Source organism: Orycteropus afer, unplaced genomic scaffold, assembly GCF_000298275.1.
Source record: "Orycteropus afer afer isolate SDZICR_OR568_19922 unplaced genomic scaffold, OryAfe1.0 scaffold00085, whole genome shotgun sequence".
Taxonomy (NCBI): domain Eukaryota; kingdom Metazoa; phylum Chordata; class Mammalia; order Tubulidentata; family Orycteropodidae; genus Orycteropus; species Orycteropus afer.
The window spans coordinates 4,763,506-4,783,638 of NW_006921672.1; the positions used below are offsets into that span (position 1 = coordinate 4,763,506).

General features: G+C 54.5%; 1 protein-coding gene across 1 annotated transcript; it reads right to left on the reverse strand.

The window, feature by feature from the left end:
• Nucleotides 1–2,005: 2,005 nt before the first annotated feature.
• Nucleotides 2,006–20,022, reverse strand: NGFR (nerve growth factor receptor). Its single transcript, XM_007941939.2, has 6 exons — nucleotides 19,948–20,022; nucleotides 12,707–12,848; nucleotides 8,405–8,764; nucleotides 4,475–4,727; nucleotides 3,143–3,303; nucleotides 2,006–2,307 (listed from the first exon to the last, which is right to left on the reverse strand). Exons 1-6 carry the CDS (start codon nucleotides 20,020–20,022, stop codon nucleotides 2,006–2,008), a joined length of 1,293 nt encoding a protein of 430 aa, XP_007940130.1.
• Between the last annotated feature and the right edge of the window lie 111 nt (nucleotides 20,023–20,133).

The window sequence follows — 20,133 nt, forward strand, 5'->3', positions numbered from 1 at the left end:
TTTCTTTGCTATTTAATGTTCATCATTTATGCTTTATGTGTAGGTTTTAGGAGGACCCAAGAAATGATTACACAGGATGCAAGGGGGACATGACAGGGAGGTGACAAGGGGCCTGGAGCTTGCAGCCCCCAGCTACGGGCCAAAAGCATTCCATTTCAGTCCAAAGGGAGAGAAGAGGGGCCCCAGAACCAAATACATGCTAAAACATACTTGCAACCCTTCCCCACGACTCCCTCTCTGTCCTCCCCCACAATCCCCTCTGTCCTCCCCCACGTCCACCCCGTTCCGTCCTCCCCAACCGCTGGGGAAGAAAATAAATAGACTCAGACTTTGTCACACTCCCAGGTCCACAGGTGAGGGGCCAGCAGGTGAATGTCTACTTCCAGTCACAGATGGTGATCAAAGAAATGCCATCTACATACAACACTCCTCGTCCCCCATACAGGGTTAGGAGAAACCTGGGGAGGGGAGGGGAGGCTGTTAGGACACCCTGCCCAGGGCTCTTTCATGCTAAATAGAAGGGAAGCCACACTCATTCCAACATCAAGCAAAACTGGACAGGGCTAGGAGGGAGTCGAAGTGCCAATGAGACCTCACGGCCCTTTCCGGCCCCAAGCTAGGGAGAAAAAGTCCTTTGCAGGGTCCTCTAAACTTGGGAGAGACCCCTACGGGCCAGTCTAACTCAGTTCCTTCTTTCTGTATTCTCACACTGGTCCATTTTTCTTCAATGCAACACGGATGAGCCTTCCCAGCCCAGCCAACTTGTGCACACAGGGGCGGGGGTGGGGGGTGGGGGGGCATTCCTCCACGTACAGGCCCTGGGAAGACAGACGCCAGCTCCAGCCTCAGCAGTCCTTGGCCCGCCAAACCGGGGGCGCAGACGGAGAACAGAGCTCAGCTCCCTCCCATGCTTCTCTGGCAGCTGCCCCTGGCAGGATCCGGTCGCAGCCCAAGAGAAGGAATCAGTGGAGGAAAGTAAGATTTCTCATCCTGTGTGTGTGTGTGTGTTGTAGGAATAGGTGGTGGAGGAACCTTAGTCCCTGACCCCATGGCTGATTCTAGGGGAAGATGCTGCCTGTGTTGGCTTTGGGTTTGGGCCAGGGCGGAAGTCCACCAACATACTGGAGCCACACTGACCCTTTCTCTATCCGAATACCACACTGAACGCCTAGAGGGGAGAAGCACCCCACTCCACAAACCCCAAACCTTAATCAGATCACGATGGATTAATGAACCAGGCCCTGGGCAAAGCATTCTGTTTCCATAGGAGTCAGGCCAGGCCTGTAGAGTGTGGAGGGCAGAGTCTACTGGGCTTAGAGACATTTCCCAGAGGGTCACCTAGCTCCCTGCCCCAAGACCTCAGGCAAACCTGAGGCCTGGACCCCTCTTCAGGGAGGAGAGTGCAAGCCCACAGTCACTTGGGTGGCTTTTGCAAAGTCTTTGCCCTTCTCTGGGTCTCACCATGCTGTATGTAAAATTGTGGTGGGGGGGCTAGACTTCAAACCCCTCCAGCTCTGAGGGGCCTCTGAGCTTCTTCCTTTTAGGCCAGAGGGGAGGACGAGGGGGTGCTGAGGAGGCCCTCACTCTCCAAGTTCACAGTGTAGAGTCCCAGCTTTGGCTCCTTGGCCCCTCCCTCTGAGTCTCTGGGGCCATTCACAGGCCCAACACCTTTGCTGGTGCGTGTGTCAGCCCCCAGATATGACACCAGCTAAGGGGAGGGGAGGCTGGCCCATCTAGGTTGGTGGAGAGAAGGGAGTAGAAGGCCTGAGGTGGTGACTGGGCAGGGTTAGGATGAAGTGGCAGGGGACTTCTTTCTCTGGAGAGGGCATTCAGTCAGATTCGAAGGGGCCACACTAGGAGCAGCAACAGGGCTGTGGGGGCCCGGGCTCCAAGCCCTGACAAGTGGAGCTCTGGTGGCCACCTGCCCAGGGCAGGCTCCATGGGGTTTGGCTGGAGCATCAGTTATCTGTCGAAATGTGGGGGCAGGACAGGGGCTCTGGTTGCCTCACACAGGGGACGTGGCCGTGGACTCGCTGCACAGGCTCTCAACAATGTCGGCTCGCTGGATGCGGCGCAGGGCGGCCAGGAGGGCGTCAAGTGTCGCGCTGTCCTGGGCGGCCCAGCTGGTGAGCAGGGCACGGACAGGGCAGGCCTCGTGGGTGAAGGAGTCTATGTGCTCGGGCTGGTAGCCCAGCTCGCCCGCCAGGTTCCTCCACGTGTCCCCCGCAGAGCCGTTGAGCAGTTTCTCCACCTCCTCCCGCTTGGCTGGGGGCAGGCTGCTGTAGAGGCCTCCGTCACCCTTGAGGGCTGCCAAGAACCCAGAAAGCATCAGGCCCTACTCCCTGCCCTGCTCCCATTGGGTCCCCAACAATGGCAGGGGTGGGGGTGGGGGCCTGGGGTATGGTCCTGAAAGGTCCAAGGCATTTCTGCTCCCAACCTGGGGAGGACCTAGAGCAGAGAGACGGGGGGCAGGGCTGTGGAGGGGCCTGGGGATGCTGACTCCTTGTCCCCCTCCTCATTCATGTCCACCACCACCACCCCCTCCAGCAATTAATCAAGGCTGAGGCAGAGGCACAGGACTCCTTAGTTCTAGACTGAACTGCAAATGTCCTGGAGCTGACCTGCAGGCCACTGATTAGGGTCCATAATTAACTACTTGTTCCCCAGAAGTCCAGGGCAGGAGGCTAATTGCAGCCACTTTGGGGGGATAATTAGCCCCCAGGGGGGACAATTAGCTTGATGAGTTGGGATGCTTCAACTTTTAAAAGCCTCTACTTTCCAAGTCAGCCCATAAGAAAAAACCAAAAATCCAAACCTACTGCCATCAAGTTGATTCTGACTCATAGCGACCTCCACTGGGCTTCCAAGGCAGTCAGTCCTTATGAAAGAAGATTGCCCTGTCTTCCTTCCTCAGAGTAGCTAGTGGGTTTGAACCGCCAGCCTTCTGGTTAACAGTCAAATGCTTTAGGTACTGCGCCACCTCTTATTCATTCCCTCTTATTCATTCCTTTCACGCAGCTTCTCCCATCCCTCCACACCAAGGCCTCCATCAGCCAGGCCCTCTGGCAGTCCTACATACGGTCTAATCTCAATCGCTCCTGTTCTCCCTGCCTCAGCATCTCTGCCCACCCTTGCTCCTCACCCTGGCCTGCAGCCGTCTGAGTGTGGGGCTGCTGGTCATGCAGGCTCTGGCTGTCCACAGAGATGCCGCTGTCACTGTGGAGTTTTTCGCCCTCGGGTGGGGGGCTCTGGTTCACCGGCCGGCTGTTGGCTCCTTGCTTGTTCTGCTTGCAGCTGTTCCACCTGGAGCCAGAGGACAGGCTGGTCTCAGGGGCGAGGCCTCACTGGCCAATGGGGCCAAGCCATCTGCTCTGATGGGTAGGAGCCCTCACAGTAGGCGCCAATTGTGACCGACCACAGTCATCTATAGTTCTTGCATGCGCCCCAGCCTACACCAACCAACCAACAGCTCTGTAGGGGCAGAAGGGCATTCAGGACTTGGTGCACACCAAAGGCCGTCAATAAATGTTTACGGAATAAATGGTGCATAAATAAATAACTTCCTAGGAATTCCACTTTTCACAATCTACCCTTCTAAAATGCTTCCACATGTGTGCAGGGATATATACAAGGATTTCCGCTGCTATTATAAGCAATGACAAAAAGCTGAAAGAAACCAAATGTCCATCAATCGGGGACTGGTTAAATCAATTATGATCCATCCATATTACTGAATGAGTGGTTGTAAATAATCAGATAATCTGTATGTCCTGAGGAAAGCTCTCCCAAGGGAGATTAAGTGAAAAGGTAAATTATAATATGTATAGTATGAGTCCATTGATTTTTTTAAACAACAAACCTGTGTTTATGTATAACTATAAAATATTTTATGTGTGTGTTTAAGAATGTCCAGAAAATAGTTGGGAAGGATCCATTCCAAATAGATTCCAGTGAAAAAGGGGTAGGATTTGGAGGATAAAAAGGACTTTCACTTTTTGCTTTACTGACATTGGTCTTGTTTTCATTTTCCCCAACAATCATGTGATACTTTGATGATTTTTGAAAAGAATGAAAAATACATTAAAAAGTTTTTAATGCCTTCCAGGCATTCTTGCCTGTCCTCGATTCCTGGAACCATGGAATCCCATGTGACATGGGGAGGTGAATCACATGTGCACACACAGGTAACTGTAGGTGAATGGGGCCCAGGGGGATGAGGGCACCGGATGAGGTGTCTCTGCACGCAGCTGGGGAAGCAGCCTGGGAACAGGGAGGTGCTAGAGCCAGGACAAAACCCTCCCCTTCCCCCCTCCTGCTAACCCATCAGGCCCTGGAATGGGGCAATTGATGGTTAGTGAGGATGAGCTTGGTTTGAGGTTGAGTTAAAAGGGTGCATGTGTTTCCAGGTCAAGGTTAGAGCAAAGTTCTCCTTGAGGGCAAAGTTCCCATGCTCTCTCCCCCATCCCCATCTTACCTCTTGAAGGCAATGTAGGCCACAAGACCCACAACCACAGCCGCCAGGATGGAGCAATAGACGGGGATGAGGTTGTCGGCGGTGCCTCTGGTCACCATGGGCTGGGAGCTGCCCATCACTGTGGTCACCACATCTGCCACAGTGCTGCCTAGGAGGTCTAGCTCCGGAGGTCCCTCTGGCTCCTGAGTGCTGGGAGCTGGGCTGTCCGAACCCTCTGGGGGCGTGGCCCGTGTGATCCAACGGCCAGGGATCTCTAGAAGAAAGAGCTACACGAGTGAGGTCCTACTCCACCCTACAGGACCCTCCACCCTGTTCTGATTCCCTGCAGTGCTTCTTCCGGAGCCCCTATCCTCGGTTCCAGGTGCTTATGGGGTGGGGATTGTGTGTACGACACCATGATGGAGAAGAGCAAGCAAGGGAGTCTGGGGACCTGGATCCACTTCAGACCTGTCCCTGAGTTGCTCTGTGACTTCTCTCAGGGCCTCAATTTCCCCATCTATAGAATGGTACTATTAAGAGAGATGGTCTCTAACTCCCTTCCACCTTGGGCATAGCTGTTATCCAAGAATTCTCTCCTGCCTCCCTTGGGGACCCAGAAGCCTGACATGGAGGGGAACACACAGAGAAGAGAGAGCGAGCCTCAGAAAGCATCAAGCTGGCTTCACTCTGAGAAATGTCAAAACTTCTCTGGCTCCAGGTTGCCCCATAACCCCAGTCACCTCTTCCTAAAGGAGGACTCAGTCTGGTCAAAGAGGTACTTGCCCCTGCTCCACCTCTCCGAGAGCTGGCACCCAGCCCTCCCTTCCCATCTCTGATGTTCCAGGCTCCAGGCTTGCTCAGGACAGGGTGGGGGTGCAGGGTAGCTCCCAGCTGGCTTGCTTTCCTCCAGCTAGTTCTTAGCCAGGGGTCAGCCTCTATTTCCTGCCTTGCCTGGCCTACCCAGAGAAGGCAATGTTGGGCAGACTGAACCCTCTGGGACAGGGAGCAGAATGCAGGTGGAGAGGGGAACTATAAAGAGGTACTGCCTACTGCCTCAGGGGAAGGGAGACTGTGCCTGGCCACCCACCTAGGCTCTCTCATGCCAGCTGGGCATTACCAGCCTACCTGGCAGGGGACCTAACCTCTCCTGGCACTAGTGGGTGGGATTTTCCATTCTGCCACCCAGCCAGGGGCAGTGCCAGGGGTTGTGGGCCCCGGACGACTGGGGGGTACCTGTCTGGGCAAAGCTGTCCACCTCATCCACCCTTGATCCCATGCCTGGAGCAGGGAGGTGAAGCAGACAGGACATGCTATCAGGGTAAAGAGGAGGGCATGGTGTTTTCCAGCTTGGTTCTGCCCAGCCCTCAGTTTGCCCACCCAAGTTGGAGTCAAACCTCTGCAGGGCCTCCTCAACTCAGGATGAAGATGCTTCAAAGGCTCCCCTTCTCAGCGCTTTCTGAGGAGTAAGGCCCCCAGATGAGAATCTGGAATCCATCTGGCTGCCAGTGGGGAGGGGGCTGCCATCTGCTGCCTGATCCCACCCCTCCTCCATCTCACTCCTGAGAGGACGTGGAAAGAGTGGGCAGGAAGTGGAGGGACATAGATTTGTCCCCTGGCAGCCACAGAAAGGGAGGGCAGTGGACTAAGGAGGGTCTTCTTTTCTCTACTAGGGGATTGAGCAAGCTGAGGGGCAGCCTGAGCACAGACCCTAACCCCAACCCCAAGGCTGGAGGTGCCTGTGTATATGGGGAGGTGTTTGTGAATCTAGCCATGAGAGAGATCAGAAAGAGCAGTGGGGCAGGGCTGAGAGAGAGCGGTGAGGGACAAAGACACTGAAGACAGCGCAGTCCAGGATGCACGCCCCTCGTCTCTCCAAACCCCTCTGATAGGGTGGGGTGGAGGGTGAGGATGAGATCCAGATGTGGCCATGTCCACCGGCATGCCAACCCTTTAAACCCTTGGCTGGTCCTGACAGCCGTTTCCGGAATGGGAGATGTCAGGCTTGGAGATGGAAAGAGGGACCAGGTTACTTCTCTTCAACCCACATTTCACTGGGGCAAGGGGTGACCCTTCTGCCCTGAGGGTAGGTGAGTCAGTATGTTGACACCAGAAATGTATACGCAGGAAACAACGTTGCACTGGGGGTGGGGTGGAGTGGGGAGAGCAACTAAACCAAGAATCAAATTCCATTTCCTGAAGTGGTCCCTCTGCCCCAGAGCTGAAAGGGGATCAGTGATAGGGATAAACATGCCCTTCAGGGTCCCGTCCTCTCTCAGGGCAGCTGGAAAAGCAGGGTGGCATCTGGTAGGAATCTGTGAATGCCCCAAAAGACAGAGCCTGCCCCTCCCCCAGTTGCAACCTTTCCCTGCTCTAACCTTGCCCTGACTAAATCCCCCACTGGCTGGTCCAGACTTGCCCATGAAACCATGCTGCATGCCTGCCTGCCGCCTGGCTGCTGAAACACCCTCCCTGATCAACCTGGCACCTGATGCCGCTTGCCTGTCTCCTGGCCCAGGGCCATCTCCACCGGAACCACGGTCCACACCCCCCAACTCACCCCAATGCAGGAAGCTTCACACACAAACCTGGCCTCAGTCCAGCTTAACAGCCGCTCCACCCCAAGCTCCTGGAGCTAGAGATCACGGGATGAGAGAAAGAGCCAAGGGTGTGGTGTAGCATCTATCAGACTGGAGGCTCCCCAAGGGCAGGGGATGCATCTCCCCCATCTGACTGGGGCTTGATTGAAGACAGAAGGCTGTGCTGCCTCCATCAGAATGGGAGAGCCCCAAAGATGGGGCTGTCTCCTCTCTCAGCTGGGGACCAAGTGCTGGGGGTGTGGTTGCCCATGGACAGAGGCTATCTCTCCTATTAGAATAAAGGAAGGAGGGGGCTGTCTTGCCTCCTCAGACTGAGAGTTCCCTGAGGGCTAGGTCCCCAAAAGGAAATAGCCAAATGGGTGATGGACCGGAAATGAAGGCACTGCCAAGCTCTCCCTGCAGTGGGAAAGCCCACCCACCTTCCCTGAGACAGATGTCACCAAAGACCAAAACATTTCGTCCCTGACAGAGTCCAATGGTACTTTTTCTCCCACCCCAAGAAGTGTCCGTTCCCAGCACAGCACATCCAGCCTCAATAGGCAGAGGAGGAGGGACTGCTCCAAATGTGGGAACAAAGTAGGGACTAGAACCTGAGAGCCTTCTGTGTGTACCCTGTCCTGTTCTCAGGCTTCCCAGCCCCACCCCTGTGCTCCCCTTCTTCCTCTGCCCCCAAAGCCCCTCCTCCCAATGACCTCCTTAGCCGTCCTGTGCCCAACTGCACCTTCACTTAATTGTAACAATGACTGTCTACCCCTCCTTCAGATGCCAAACACTGAAATGGGACAACCATGTAACCGGTGAGGACCAGAGACAAGAGAGACTCTTCCAATGTTACTCCTGTGGATACCATCTCAGGTCCCAGAGGGTAGATGAGTCACACAGCCATAATCCTCCCCCCGCCCCATGAACTTAGACCAGGCCTCAGATCCAATAGGCTCCATCTTCTATGGGTCCTCCAGCACCTTTTCCAGTTCAGAAAGCCTGCTTCAAGGATCAAACATGTCCTGCTCTGGCCAGAAATACCCTAGACCATGGTGGCCACCTTATTGCCTGTCTAACCAATTGCTACCTGGCAGTCAGATGAATAATGTCCTAGGAGATGAGTTACAATGTAGTAACTGCAGCCTGGGAGGGTAATAAAGCCTTGGAATCGCTGAGGCCATAGAAGGATATGATGAAAGGGAGTCTTTAGTGACAAAAGGATCAAGAACTATTCCCTCCGTGACCCAGAAATAGACTGAGGCTCAGGGAGGGTGTTTGCTGGCTGCGGCAGCTTACTTCCCATCGTCCAGGGGGCACCCTTCCTCACAGCCCCAGTCCCGGAAGGACACAGTGGCCACCCAGCTGCGCTCACCCTCGCACTCCGCGTCAGCCCAACGCGTGCACTCGCGCAGCTGGCGCTCAGTGTCCTCACACACCGTGCAGGGGAGGCACGGGTCCACGTGGTTGGCCTCATCGGAGTACGTGCCATCGGGGCACTCCTCGCACACAGTGTTCTGCTTGTCCTGGCACGAGTACACGAGGCCCGAGCCCGCCTCGCACACTTGGCATGCCTCGCAGCGACCTGTCGTCTCGTCCTGATAGTAGCCATAGGCGCAGCGGCATACAGCGTCGTCCGCCTCCACGCATGGCGCTGACATGCTCTGCAGGCCGACGCACTCGGTGCAGGGCTTGCACGGCTCGGTGGCACTCACTACATCGGAGAAGGTCACGCCTGAGGGCAGAGGGACAAGTGAGGAAGCAATGGGCCCCAAATTTAGCCACTTGCCCATGGGGCACTGCTACCTGGGATTCCAGTGAGCCCCTCTGCAGGGGCTGGAGGCCCCCTCTCTGTGCCTCCTCCTCCACCAGGGTGCTGATTACTGGCTCAATTTCACCCCATCACTGATTCCCACTCTCTTCCCAAGGGTCCCTCATTCCTGTGACTGCCACCTGGGGAGGGAGGAATGGGGTCTGGAGCACCAGCCCTAAAGCTCCATGGGGTAGCCCAGCTGGTGCTGGCAAATTTTCCAGCGGATTCCCTGGTGAGTTCCCAGGCTTGTACTCTTGTTCCCAGCATGATTAAGTTATAATCTGAGCGTGGTTCCCACCCAGCCCTCCCCTTGGGCCAGAGCTGGGCTGTGAACCCAGCCCATGCACTGCCAACCTTCCACCAGGGAGCCTCCCTGCCTCAGCTGCCCTTCCATTCCTCCTGAACAGGTGGTGGTGGTGGGGGTTTCAGATGTGGACTGAATGGGAGTAACTAGGATAATAGGGCAGAACTTCCCACCCATGGAGTTCCCCTAAGCTGCTGAAGGGCTTGGCTCTTGAGGGTGGGGACTGAACTCTAGGCAAGCAAATTCAAGTAGAGCAGGAAGGGCTAAAGCTAGAAAGTAAGAAGGACTTGTGTATACAGTCCTCTTCCCTTTCAACAGGAGCTCTGGTAGCAGAGTGCCTAAGGCATTTGACTGCTCACCAGAAGGCTGGCGGTTCAAACCCACCAGCCACTCCTAGGAAGGAGGGTTGGGCAATCTACTTCGTAGTGATAACGCCTCGGAAACCCAAGGAGGGGTTGCTATGAGTTGGACGACTGGACTGGCAGTGAATGACAGCCCTGTCAACTGACCAATGAGGACATTTCCAAGCTCGCTCTTCACTGCAAACCAAACCAACCTCACTGCCGTGGAGTCAGAAGGGAGGAGGCACAGAGCCAGAGCATCATCCCTTCCAGCCCAAGGTGGAGAAGCCCATACATGCCAGCCTAAGTCCAAGAGGACACATCCTTGCTCCCAAAGGCAGGAAGATCATGGTTTTAGGAACCTGAGAACCAGAGAAGGAGGGATTGCTCAGAATGTGGGAACAGAAGGAGAGACTAGGGCCCCATTGGAGGGAAAATTGAAGCCTGCTGTGGAGTCCAGTCTCTACACTCTCTGAAGTATCAAGAAGCTGGATGGAGCAGGGTCATTATCTTGTGTTGGGGGAGCAAAGAAGGGAGAAAGGGAGGGGAAGAGAAGAAAAGACAGAGGGAAAAGGGCCTGGAGGGAGACATCAGGTTCCTGACTCAGTTCACAGAGGGACTCTGGTGCTTCTTTTCCTGATGAGCAGGCAAGTCGGGATTCAGATCTGATTTCATCACTTAGCTGTGTGACTCTGGGTGTTTTACTGAGGCTCTCTGAACTTCATTTTCTTCATCTGTAAAATAGGGAATACTATCTCCATGCACAGGGTTGTGGTGAGCCATAAATGAAATCTGTTGTGCAAAGCACTTGGTGCACAGCAGGGTGTCTATAAAAGTTGGGCCCCGAGGACTGGGCAGTGATAGAGTCAGACAGCGGAAAGGACTTGCAGACACAAACAGCCGAGGTAGGTCCATACAAACAAGAGTGTCCTATCTGGCTGTCATGGTGTGGGCAGGGGGTGGGTCTGGTCACACTTGGAGGGAAGGGGGAACCCTGCCCATGGGAAAGTCCAGAAAATTAGCAGAAAACTCCTGAGAGAGGGTTTTAAGGGGTGTGAAAAATGTGGTCTTTTTTGGCAGAGAATGAAAGGCAGGAGCTTAATGGGTTTCCTTGTGGAAACATTTTGAGGATGGAGGGAAGTCTGCTGGGGTCTCTATCTCATAAAGTGGGCTCGTAAAGGTGGCCTGTTAACGCAGCTGGGGCATGCAGGAAGGAGTCTTGCATGGGCCTCTGAGCTGCTGCTGCTCCTGTCATTCCTCAGGGCTCCCCTCCCCTTCCCCAGAGATGCTGGGGCTCCCCCCTCCCAGGCTGCTCCACGTCCCCCTCAGACCCTTTGACAGATTCAAGCTCCAGGCAGGAGAAGTGGTGGCCAGGAGTCTATGAAGTGACATAGGTAGGTGCCAGGGTGCAATGGTTGACCCACCTCGGGCCAAGGCAGGTGACTGGATGGCAAGGAAGCAGCGCCTTCCTACCCAGGCCTCCCTCTGCTGGGGGAGGGGATGGCTGGGGTCACAGAATTCACAGGCACAGAGGGAAAACTGTGTGTTAGGGGAACACACAGAAAGTTGCCTGAAGTGTTGCTAGGCTGGGTGGTAGTGAGATGGGGGCACACTGACAAGTTGGTCTAGGCAGGCAGGTGGGTTCCCAGCCTTGTACCCTTGTTCCCACATGGTTAAAGAATAATCTGAGTATAGTTCCCACCTAGCTCTCCAGGTAGGCATTGATGCCAGGTGGAAGGCAGGATCTGACTGTCTGCAATGGGAAAAGGTTTCTGGGGAGATTCAGGAAAAGGGTACTGAGCCCACAGTCTGAAGGTAGCAACTGACAACTGGGGGCATCCCACAGGGACAGAGGTTCCTGACTCAAAAACACACAGTATTCAGAGTAGCAACTGGGGTCTTAAAAGCTTGCAAGTGGCCATTTAGATGCAATGATGGGTCTCTCCTCGTCCAGAGCAAAGAATAGTGAAGAAAACTAAAGACGTGTGGAAATAATTAGTCCAAGGGATTAGTAGACCATGTGATCCTCAGCCTATATGACCATGAGACCAGAAGAACTAGATGGTGCCCAGCTACCATTGTCAACAACTTGGAGGGGAATCAGTGCAGGAGATCCTGGATAGAGTGGGAGAACAATGTAGAACAAAACTCAAAATCATGAGAAAAAAAAAAAAAAGACCAGGTTTGGTAGAGCCTGGTGAGACCCCTGAGACTATGGCCCCTAGTCACTCTTCAGGTTGCGTCCAGCCAAACAGACGGGCAGGTGGGGTGAACATTTACATGAGGTAGATACACTCTTTGGAACAATCATGGGAGAACACAAGGGCAGTGTTGTACAGGGAGATAGCTGAGGATGGGAGGTGGGGAGAGTTCATGGGAGGGAAGGACACAGGGAAGAGGTAACTATGAGGAGAAAATGGGAAGAGAACTGTTACATTGTGGGGAATTGCAGTCAGTGTCATGAAACAAAATGTGTATGAACTGCTGTATGGAAAAGAAATTTGCTATGTAAACTTTCACCCAAATCACAATAAAAATTAAAACAAAACAAAACAAAATCTTTAAAAACAAAAAACACCACCACAGAATGCAGACCCCAGACAAGGCCTCCTTCATCCACCTGGAAGATAGACTTTTCTCCTCTTCTGAGGGGAATCCAGACAGGAGTGGCCATGGCTCCCCACACCCCTCCCCATCTGATATTACCCTAGCACCCTAATAGTATTCCAACCCCCATTCCTGCTGCCTCAGAGAAAGCTTTGCTTCCTTGGACAAAGCTGAAGAATAGTTGGCCTGGGGGGAGGGGCAGCCACACCAGCCCCAGGATCCCCCAAGGTCAGTCTCCAGGGCAGCCCAGATTTGATCCTTTTCCCCCGCCCTCAAACACACTGAGGGTAAGTGGCAAGCCATTGATTTTGCAGTGAGGAAGATATTTTTAGCCGCTGGTTTTAGCATCAGCTACTCCTTGCCATCCAGCCACACTCTTCTACCAGGCCTCTCTGCTTGGGGGTTTCGAGGGGGCACCCACTGGGGATCCCCAACCAAAGTCCTCTCCTTCCTCTCCTTCATCCATTCCCAACTTTTCCTCTCTGCTTCCTACACTGGGCCAGTCCCACTTCTGATGCCCATGCAATAGTGGGCAGGGGACCCTGGATATGCTTCTCCCCAAGCCCTAACTCCCCTCCTACCCCTGCCCCCACCTCACCTCCCCATACTCACTGTCCAGGCAGGGCTCACACACAGTCTGGTTGACTCCGCAGGGCAGGGCCACACCCTCGCCCAGGTTGCAGGCTTTGCAGCACTCACCGCTGTGGGTGTACAAGCCTGTGGAACATGCCTCCTTGGCCCCGCTGAGGGACACCTGGGGTAGGGGGAGATCAGAGGGTCAGACTGTCTAGAGAAAGGAGAGGCGGTGCCTTCCAAGGGATCAAACACCTCCTTCTCATGCTTTCTATTGGAACCACCTGGACTGAGATGAGCTCAGCAGGGAGGCATGAGACACATCAAAGCTGCCACGAAAGACAGTGGAGGGACAGTGTGTCCCCACAGGCTGCTGGGGATGTGAGGTCAGGGCCCCGGATGCTGACTTTCCACAAAGCTCATCTGGGGTATGGCAACTCCTGGAATCCCAAGGACACATCACCTGGAGAAGGGGGCCTCAGACCCCTCAGAGGCCTTTGAGCAAGGACATCATGAACAGTTAGTCAGGTTGCAGCTTGCACAGGGCCCCCAGCCAAGGGGGGAGACTTGGAGCTGAAATCCAACCATGCTTCACTGGCTAAGCTGCGGGCCTGAAGAGTGGCATCACTCAGAGGGGGTGTCTTCTTCTAACTCACACAAAGGCTACCAGGGCCTTACTATACTAGGTTAAATATCAAATGGGAGCCGTTTGTACCCAGGAGCAGAAGGCAGAGGGTGGAAGCTTGGGTTTGAATCTTGACTCTGCACTGGGCACTGGGGCTTCTGGACTGCCCTGCCTCCCCTCTCTGAGTCTCCATCTCTGTGCAGAGAGATGTCGATGATAGCTTGGTGCCAAGGCAGGTGACCACCCAATGGGCAAGAGTCTGGCGCCATGAGAGGGAGAAAGGGATGCCTGTTATCAGTGATGAGGACGGCTGTTCTCACCACTCAGCAGCCTTGCTCCACCAGGGTTTGATTTCCGGCCACCAGCTCTCCCCTCTTACCCCGCCCCCCCTCCCCCCCTCCCAGCCACGGAGAACAGTGCTGGAACCAGGGGAAAGGGGAGTCAGATTCCTGCCACTAAAGCATCTTTGCTCAGGGACTGAACAATTTAACACCAGATGCCCTAGGGGGAGGGGCTGCTGAAGGCTTGCTTATATTTCTGTTCTTTTTTCTTTTTTAAAAATCTTAATGTCTAATAAAACTCCAAAGCCTGATATGTTAGACTTATACCAGACCATGCAGTCCCCATTTGATGCAAAGTATGAGCTCTTGGGTTGTGGAGCCAGAGGGGAGCTTTCCAAGGTCATTTGGAGCATTCTCCGGCTTCCACGTTGGCCAGATCACGGCCAAGATATTTCCCTCCCTCCAGTCCTTTAAAATATTCTGAGGTCTCACTAGAGTTTGGCAGGGAGGGAAGACAAGAGACAGGGGGACGGACAGGTTTGATCCTTCTTGGATCAAGCTTTGTGCTCCTCATGAGACCCGTGACCAGGGACAGCCCAGGAGAAGGAAGTTTGGGCACTGTCAGCATCTCCTCCCAGGTGGCAGCAGCACACAGTGTGGAAACATCTGCAGACCAGGAGCCTCCTGGATCCCAGATACAGGCTTTCCTCCAGGAGGCAAGGTTCCAGAGGGATCTGTTCTGATTTCTTTTTGTCCTTTAGGGCTCTGCTCAAATGTCACTTCCTCGGGAAGATGATCCTGTCGGCCCCATCCCTCCAAATTAGGTAGAGATGCCCTGTTACCCTGGGTGGCACAAATGGTTAATGTGCCTGGCAGCTAACCTAACAGTCGACAATTTGAGTCCATCCAGCGGTCCCTCAGAAGAAAGGCCTGCCAATCTACTTTCCAAAGATCAGCCATTGAAAACCTTATGGGTCACAGTTCTACTCTGACACACATGGGGTCACCATGGGTGAAAAATCAACTCAATGGCAACTGGTCACTGGCCTGTTACACCTCCCCTCACTGTCCTTTTCCTGATACTTACATGACTCCCCTGCTAGACTGTCTGCTCCCTGACAGCAGGGGCTGTGGTTGCCCTGGCGCCAGGCACAGTATCAGGCACATAGCAAGGACCCAACATGTATATTTATGGAATTTAAGAACACAGCAATACCGTATGACCTCAGCTAACCAGAACTCGGGGGAAATGACTCTCTCTAGATAGCAGAGCTTCCTGAGACAAGGAAGGGCTTGCTCCTTTAATCCCCATGTTTTTCATTTTAATGACAGTTACTGTACTCTTGTCTGCTTCTAGAATATACCTTTCACAGTTTCCCCGTGACTCAAGGACTCACTATTTATTTTGGGTTGCAATGCCCAGAATATGTTCTTTATGCCAAACTACCACACTTTTGTCTGTTTGAGTTCTCCTGTCAGCTTTTTTTATAGTGTTTCTGTCTCCTGCCTTCCTGTCAAGGTTTCAGTTGTCCATTCTTGCTGCTTCCATGGTATGGCTGGCAGCAGCCTCTCCCCCACGGTTCTAATCGATTGAGTCTCATTGAATCTTTTTTTTGTTTGTTTGTTTTCGTATTTAACTCCCAATTTTATATACAAGGAAACTGAGGCACACAGAAGTTAACACCTTGCCCAAGGTCACACAAGTGTCAGAACCAGGAATCAAACCCAGGTGGTGTGGCTCACACTTTGGATCTCACTGAATCTTGAGACACTATGTAACTAGCCTTGGTAGAAAGGTGTGTAAAGTGAGTGCACGTAGGAACTGATTTGGCTGGGGGGGGGCAGATTCTCTGAGAAAAACGTGTGCGCTGTTGTGCCTCCCTCCTCAGTTGCCTGTGTGGCTCTGAATCTTGGCTCATTACGTATGAGCTGAGTTAGTTGAGGTCAATAGAGGCCTGGGCTCTGGATAGCTGAGGGGGTCTGTCTATGGTACTCCTGGGTAGGATGGCAGACTTGTGCAAGTCTCTTTTCCTAGAAGCCTGTGGTCCTCTCTTTTCTGCCAACTCTTGCATTTGCAGCTGGGGACACATACTTAGTAACCATGTGTTTCTGTGCTTGTTTTGTTTGTCCTAGTTCATATAAAATGCCAACTCTGCTACTTAATATTATGTTAAACCAAAAAAGAAAAAAACAACCAAACAAACCCACTGCCATTGAGTTGATTCAGACTCCTAGCATCCCTACAGGACAGAATAGAACTGCCCCTACAGGGTTTCCAAGGCTGTAAATGTTTATGGAAGCAGACTCATCTTTCTCCCATGGAGCAGCTGGTGAATTCAAACAGCCAACTTTTTGGTTAGCAGCTGAGTGCTTTAACCATGTGCCTCAAGAGGTCCTCAACGGTATGTTGCTCTGCGTAATGACTTTCTCTGTCTAAAGCTCAGTTTTCCCAACTAAAAACATCTGGGTTGATAACACCTGACAGAGTTGCTGTGAAAATGAAATGAAATCACTTATGCAAATATGCCTGGTATATAGTAAGGATTTTATAAATGTTAGTTATTGTGGAAGGAAGACGGGGCAATCTACTTCTGTAAAGATTTACCATCTTGGAAACCCAGTGGGGGTCGCTGTGAGTCGTAATCGACTGGATGGTAGTGGGTTTGTCTTTTGGCTTATCAAAAAACTGTCATGTCTTAGGAAGAGTGAGCAGCTGACCAGGGTGGGAGGTAGTAAAAGGAGAGAGGTGAGCCTTCTCTAAAGAGAGGACACCAACTAAGTGCAGGGGGCATGTTAGACATTCAGAAAGTGTTACCTGCCAGGAAGAGTGTAAAGAAGGTACCAAAGGAGGATGGGAAATTGCTTTCACTAATTCAACAACTATTTAGTGAGCACTGAGTGTTTCCAATGAACCATGGCCCCTGACTTCTGTGTGTGTGTGTATGTCTGTGTTACAGTCCCATGAGGGAGCAGGACAAGCTAAAATGCTGAGGGGGAAAGACATGAGGGGTGGCTTCCAACCCCTCTTTGACAGATGGGGAACACGAAGTCAGAGAGGTCACTCAGCCAATGGGCTGGACTGGTGGCCTTGCCACAGCTTCTCCCAGGCCCAAACCAGATCCAAAATGACCGATTCACCAAAATGACAGACACATCTGCCCAACATTTGCCTTTATTACACTTAGTCACTTCAAATTTGACAGAATGATTTCATTCCTTTTTCAAGAATGTTTGCAATCTTTACTTTAACCATATTTAGACTCCCAAGGCTTTTTAAGGAACTAAGTGGGAACATTAGATAAATTGACTATTAAGAATGTTAAATTCCTCATGATTGAACAAAATAGAAAAACACACCAAAATAGTTGAAAGGATTTGAGAAGAACTGTATGAATGCTTTGACGTGGTGAGTCCCAGTCATTCACCATGGACAGCTTCAGCAAAGGTTCCTTAGCGGAATCAAGCAGAGCCTCCTCAATGGAGCTGTTCGTTTGTTTGTTTGCTTTTCAAATATCTGGAAGATCTTTTGAGGTCAATGCAAAGCCGGGGAAGGCACTGGCACATGCCCCCTCCCCCTTTACAGGCTGAGTTGGGGGGTGGGAGACACCACCCAGCTGCAGTAGTTTGATGCTGCTTGCAGACTTGGGGCTGGGCAGGGGCTCTGTGTGAGGGCAAAGGGGCTCAGATTCCAAATCTGTGGTGAAGAGGGACTAGTGCACAGATCTAATATCCTGGGCCAGTGGGGATTCAGGGTCACATGGTTCTCATTGATGGTGCAGGGGGCAGCTTGGCATACAGAGGAAAGAGAGGACTCCTAGCCAAGCGTCCTGGGTTCCACCAAGAGTGCCACTACTTACTCACTGGGGGAGTTGGGAGCCTGGGAGGTCCAGCTTCCTCAACTGTAAGATAGGAATAACTTGATTTACTCTCCCGGGATCATCTAAGGATTCACCCAAGAGAAAGTACCCAGGAAGGTGCGTCACACATAGTAGGCACGTGGCACATAGTAGTAGCTTCGCACCCCGGTCCCCAAGGGAACAAGCGAGGGGCAGGGCTGGGTTGGGCTGGTCCAGGGGGTGGGGGCCCTTCCCTGCCGGAGCCGCCTCCCCCCAGCCAGGTCGCTCCAGCCCGCCCATTTGCTGCCTTCTCTGCACCCCTATTAGGCGCATTAGCCAGCCAGGCGGCTCCGGTTACAGACGTCTGAATGACAAAGTGCCTCCATTACCGGCGCGGCCGGCCAGCCAACCCGCCGGGACGCGCTCTGGTTTCAGCACTCTCCCGCCGCGGCCCAGGAAGAAAGTCGGACCGCGGTGGTGAGCAGAGCCGGCAGGCACTGCCGCCGGCGTCGGGGCGGAGGCGACAGCGGAGGGGCTGCGGGCGGGAGGTTCTACGCGGCAGCCACTTCCCCAAGCCCCCAGGCCCTACACGCCCAGCTCGTGCGCCTCCTGGCCTCTTCCCTGCGCGGGGACGCTCTCTCCTCCGCCCCCTCGATATCCGCGCTGCTGGCCGCCCACTTCCCCTCCCCACCCCGGGCGAGGAGCCGCTCGCTCCGCGCGGCGGCGTTAGTCAGCAAAGGAACCCGCGGTCACTCCCAAAGCTCGGGACGAAGCCACAGGTACTGACAGCTCCAGGGGTCCGGAGCTGAGTTTGAGGGATGGCGCCAGGGCCCCGAGAGGGTCTCTGCTACCCGGTCCCCTTATTCCACTGCCGGCTGACTCTGCGGATGGTGTCAGCCCTGCCCCCGCCCCACTCGCCGCTCTTTACCGCGAATTGGGGCGCCCTTAGGAGCTGGGGTAAGGACCGAGCTGGGAACCAGTTGTGGGAGAGTCTGTGTCTCTGCTCCAGCTTACTTGTCGGATCTTGACCCAGTCTTTTAAACCCTCAGGGCCTCAGTTTCCTCATCTCTAAACTGGGGACTGGGGGCGCAATGCTCAGATAAGAGATGACGGTGGCCGGGAGGGTGAGAACGCCTGTTCCATCGCCAGAGCTTCCTGGGCAATTAGGTCATGGCCATCTATTAGGTCACATTTCCTGAAAATCGGGTCAGAGCTACTGGAAGGGCTCAGACGTTAGGAGAAACGCTGCCCTTTGCCAAATCGGTGCCTCCGGTCACTGCCGGACAGAATACCAGGCATTCACAGAACGCCGGGTGAGACCCATACTGGATCTCGCCCCTTCGAGGCGCCGGAGCTGCACGCGCGCTGTTCAATTAGCGAAACTTCCTGGGGGGCTGCGCGCAGACCTCGACGCGCACAGCTGCGGAGCGCACTTGCCCCGTTCCGTAGCGCCCCCTGCGGGCCGCTTCCCGCTAGCGCGGCATGGTCTGTGCGCAGCCGGAACGGTACCTTCCTGGTGCGCCCCGCGTTATGAGACGTGGCTGCCGCCAGACCCGACTGACTGATCCCGGCTCCATTGCTCCCGGTCCGCTGCGCTCCTTCTCACTGCCAGCACTCGCGCGTCGGAGGAGCCTACCTGCCTGCCTGCCTAGCGGAGCCAGAGAGCGGGTTCTCCCCTGCGAAGTGGGCGCGTCGCTCCCAGCCCAGCTCCCAAGCCGCAACTCCCGGACTGGGCGAGGCCGCGGGAGAGGCGCGGGAACCGTTCCCAGAGCGCCCCGGTGTCGGTGCCTCTTCTCTCTCTCCTCGTACGCCCATCCCTCGGCGAGCAGGCGGGGGCCCCCGACTGCTTTAGGGTCCACCTCTTTCTCGCCCCGGATTCTTTTTGCTTCCCCCTCTACCTTCCTCGCCGTCGGACCTTTCCGCAGACCCTCACCCACCTATACTCCCTCCTCTACTGCCCTTCTGCTCCCGAACCTCTTCCTTCGACGCCCCTCCCCCTCATTGTCTGGCCAGTCCCCATTGTCCGATGGCCGCTTCCCTCGGCCTCTAGTCCCTCCAACCTCCTCCCTCATTGTTCCATCCCTTCGTCTCCAGCTCCCCGCCCGGCCCCTCATATCTCCAAACTCCGTCCCAGTCGCTCTCCTGTCGCCTCGGTTCCGTCCCACGACCCCACAGTCTCCTCGAGATCCAGACATTCAAGCACCCTCTTCCGAAGAACCCAGGCATCCGAGAGCCCCATGACTTCCTGCTTAAAGACCCCTCCCAGCTCTCCCTCGCATATCTCCGCCGTACCCGAGGATCTGCATCCGTGTGCCCCTATTACCCACATCTTTACCCTGGAACCCAAGGTCTGCGCTCCGAGAACCCCCGACGCTCCTCTGCGGATCCCGGCATCGGAGTCCCTTTCCTGCCCTCTACCCCCGCCCTAGCATCTAGGACCTCAATACTCTATTTCTGCCTCCAGGGTGGCGGCGCCCGGCTCGCCTTGGAGTTCCGATCCCGGGGAAGGAAGCGGACTCCTCTCCGGCTAACACTCACCCCCAGGAGTAGAAGCAGGAGCAGCAGCAGCAGGCGTGGTTCATCCATGGCACGGCCGGCGGCACCTGCCCCCATCGCCAGTCTTCAGCGGCCGCGCTCCGCTGCCAGCTCCGCCCGCTCCGCGGACCGATAGGGCTGCGCTGCGCTGCGCTCCAGCGCCCGCCGCCCGCCGGAGCTGGCCGCTGC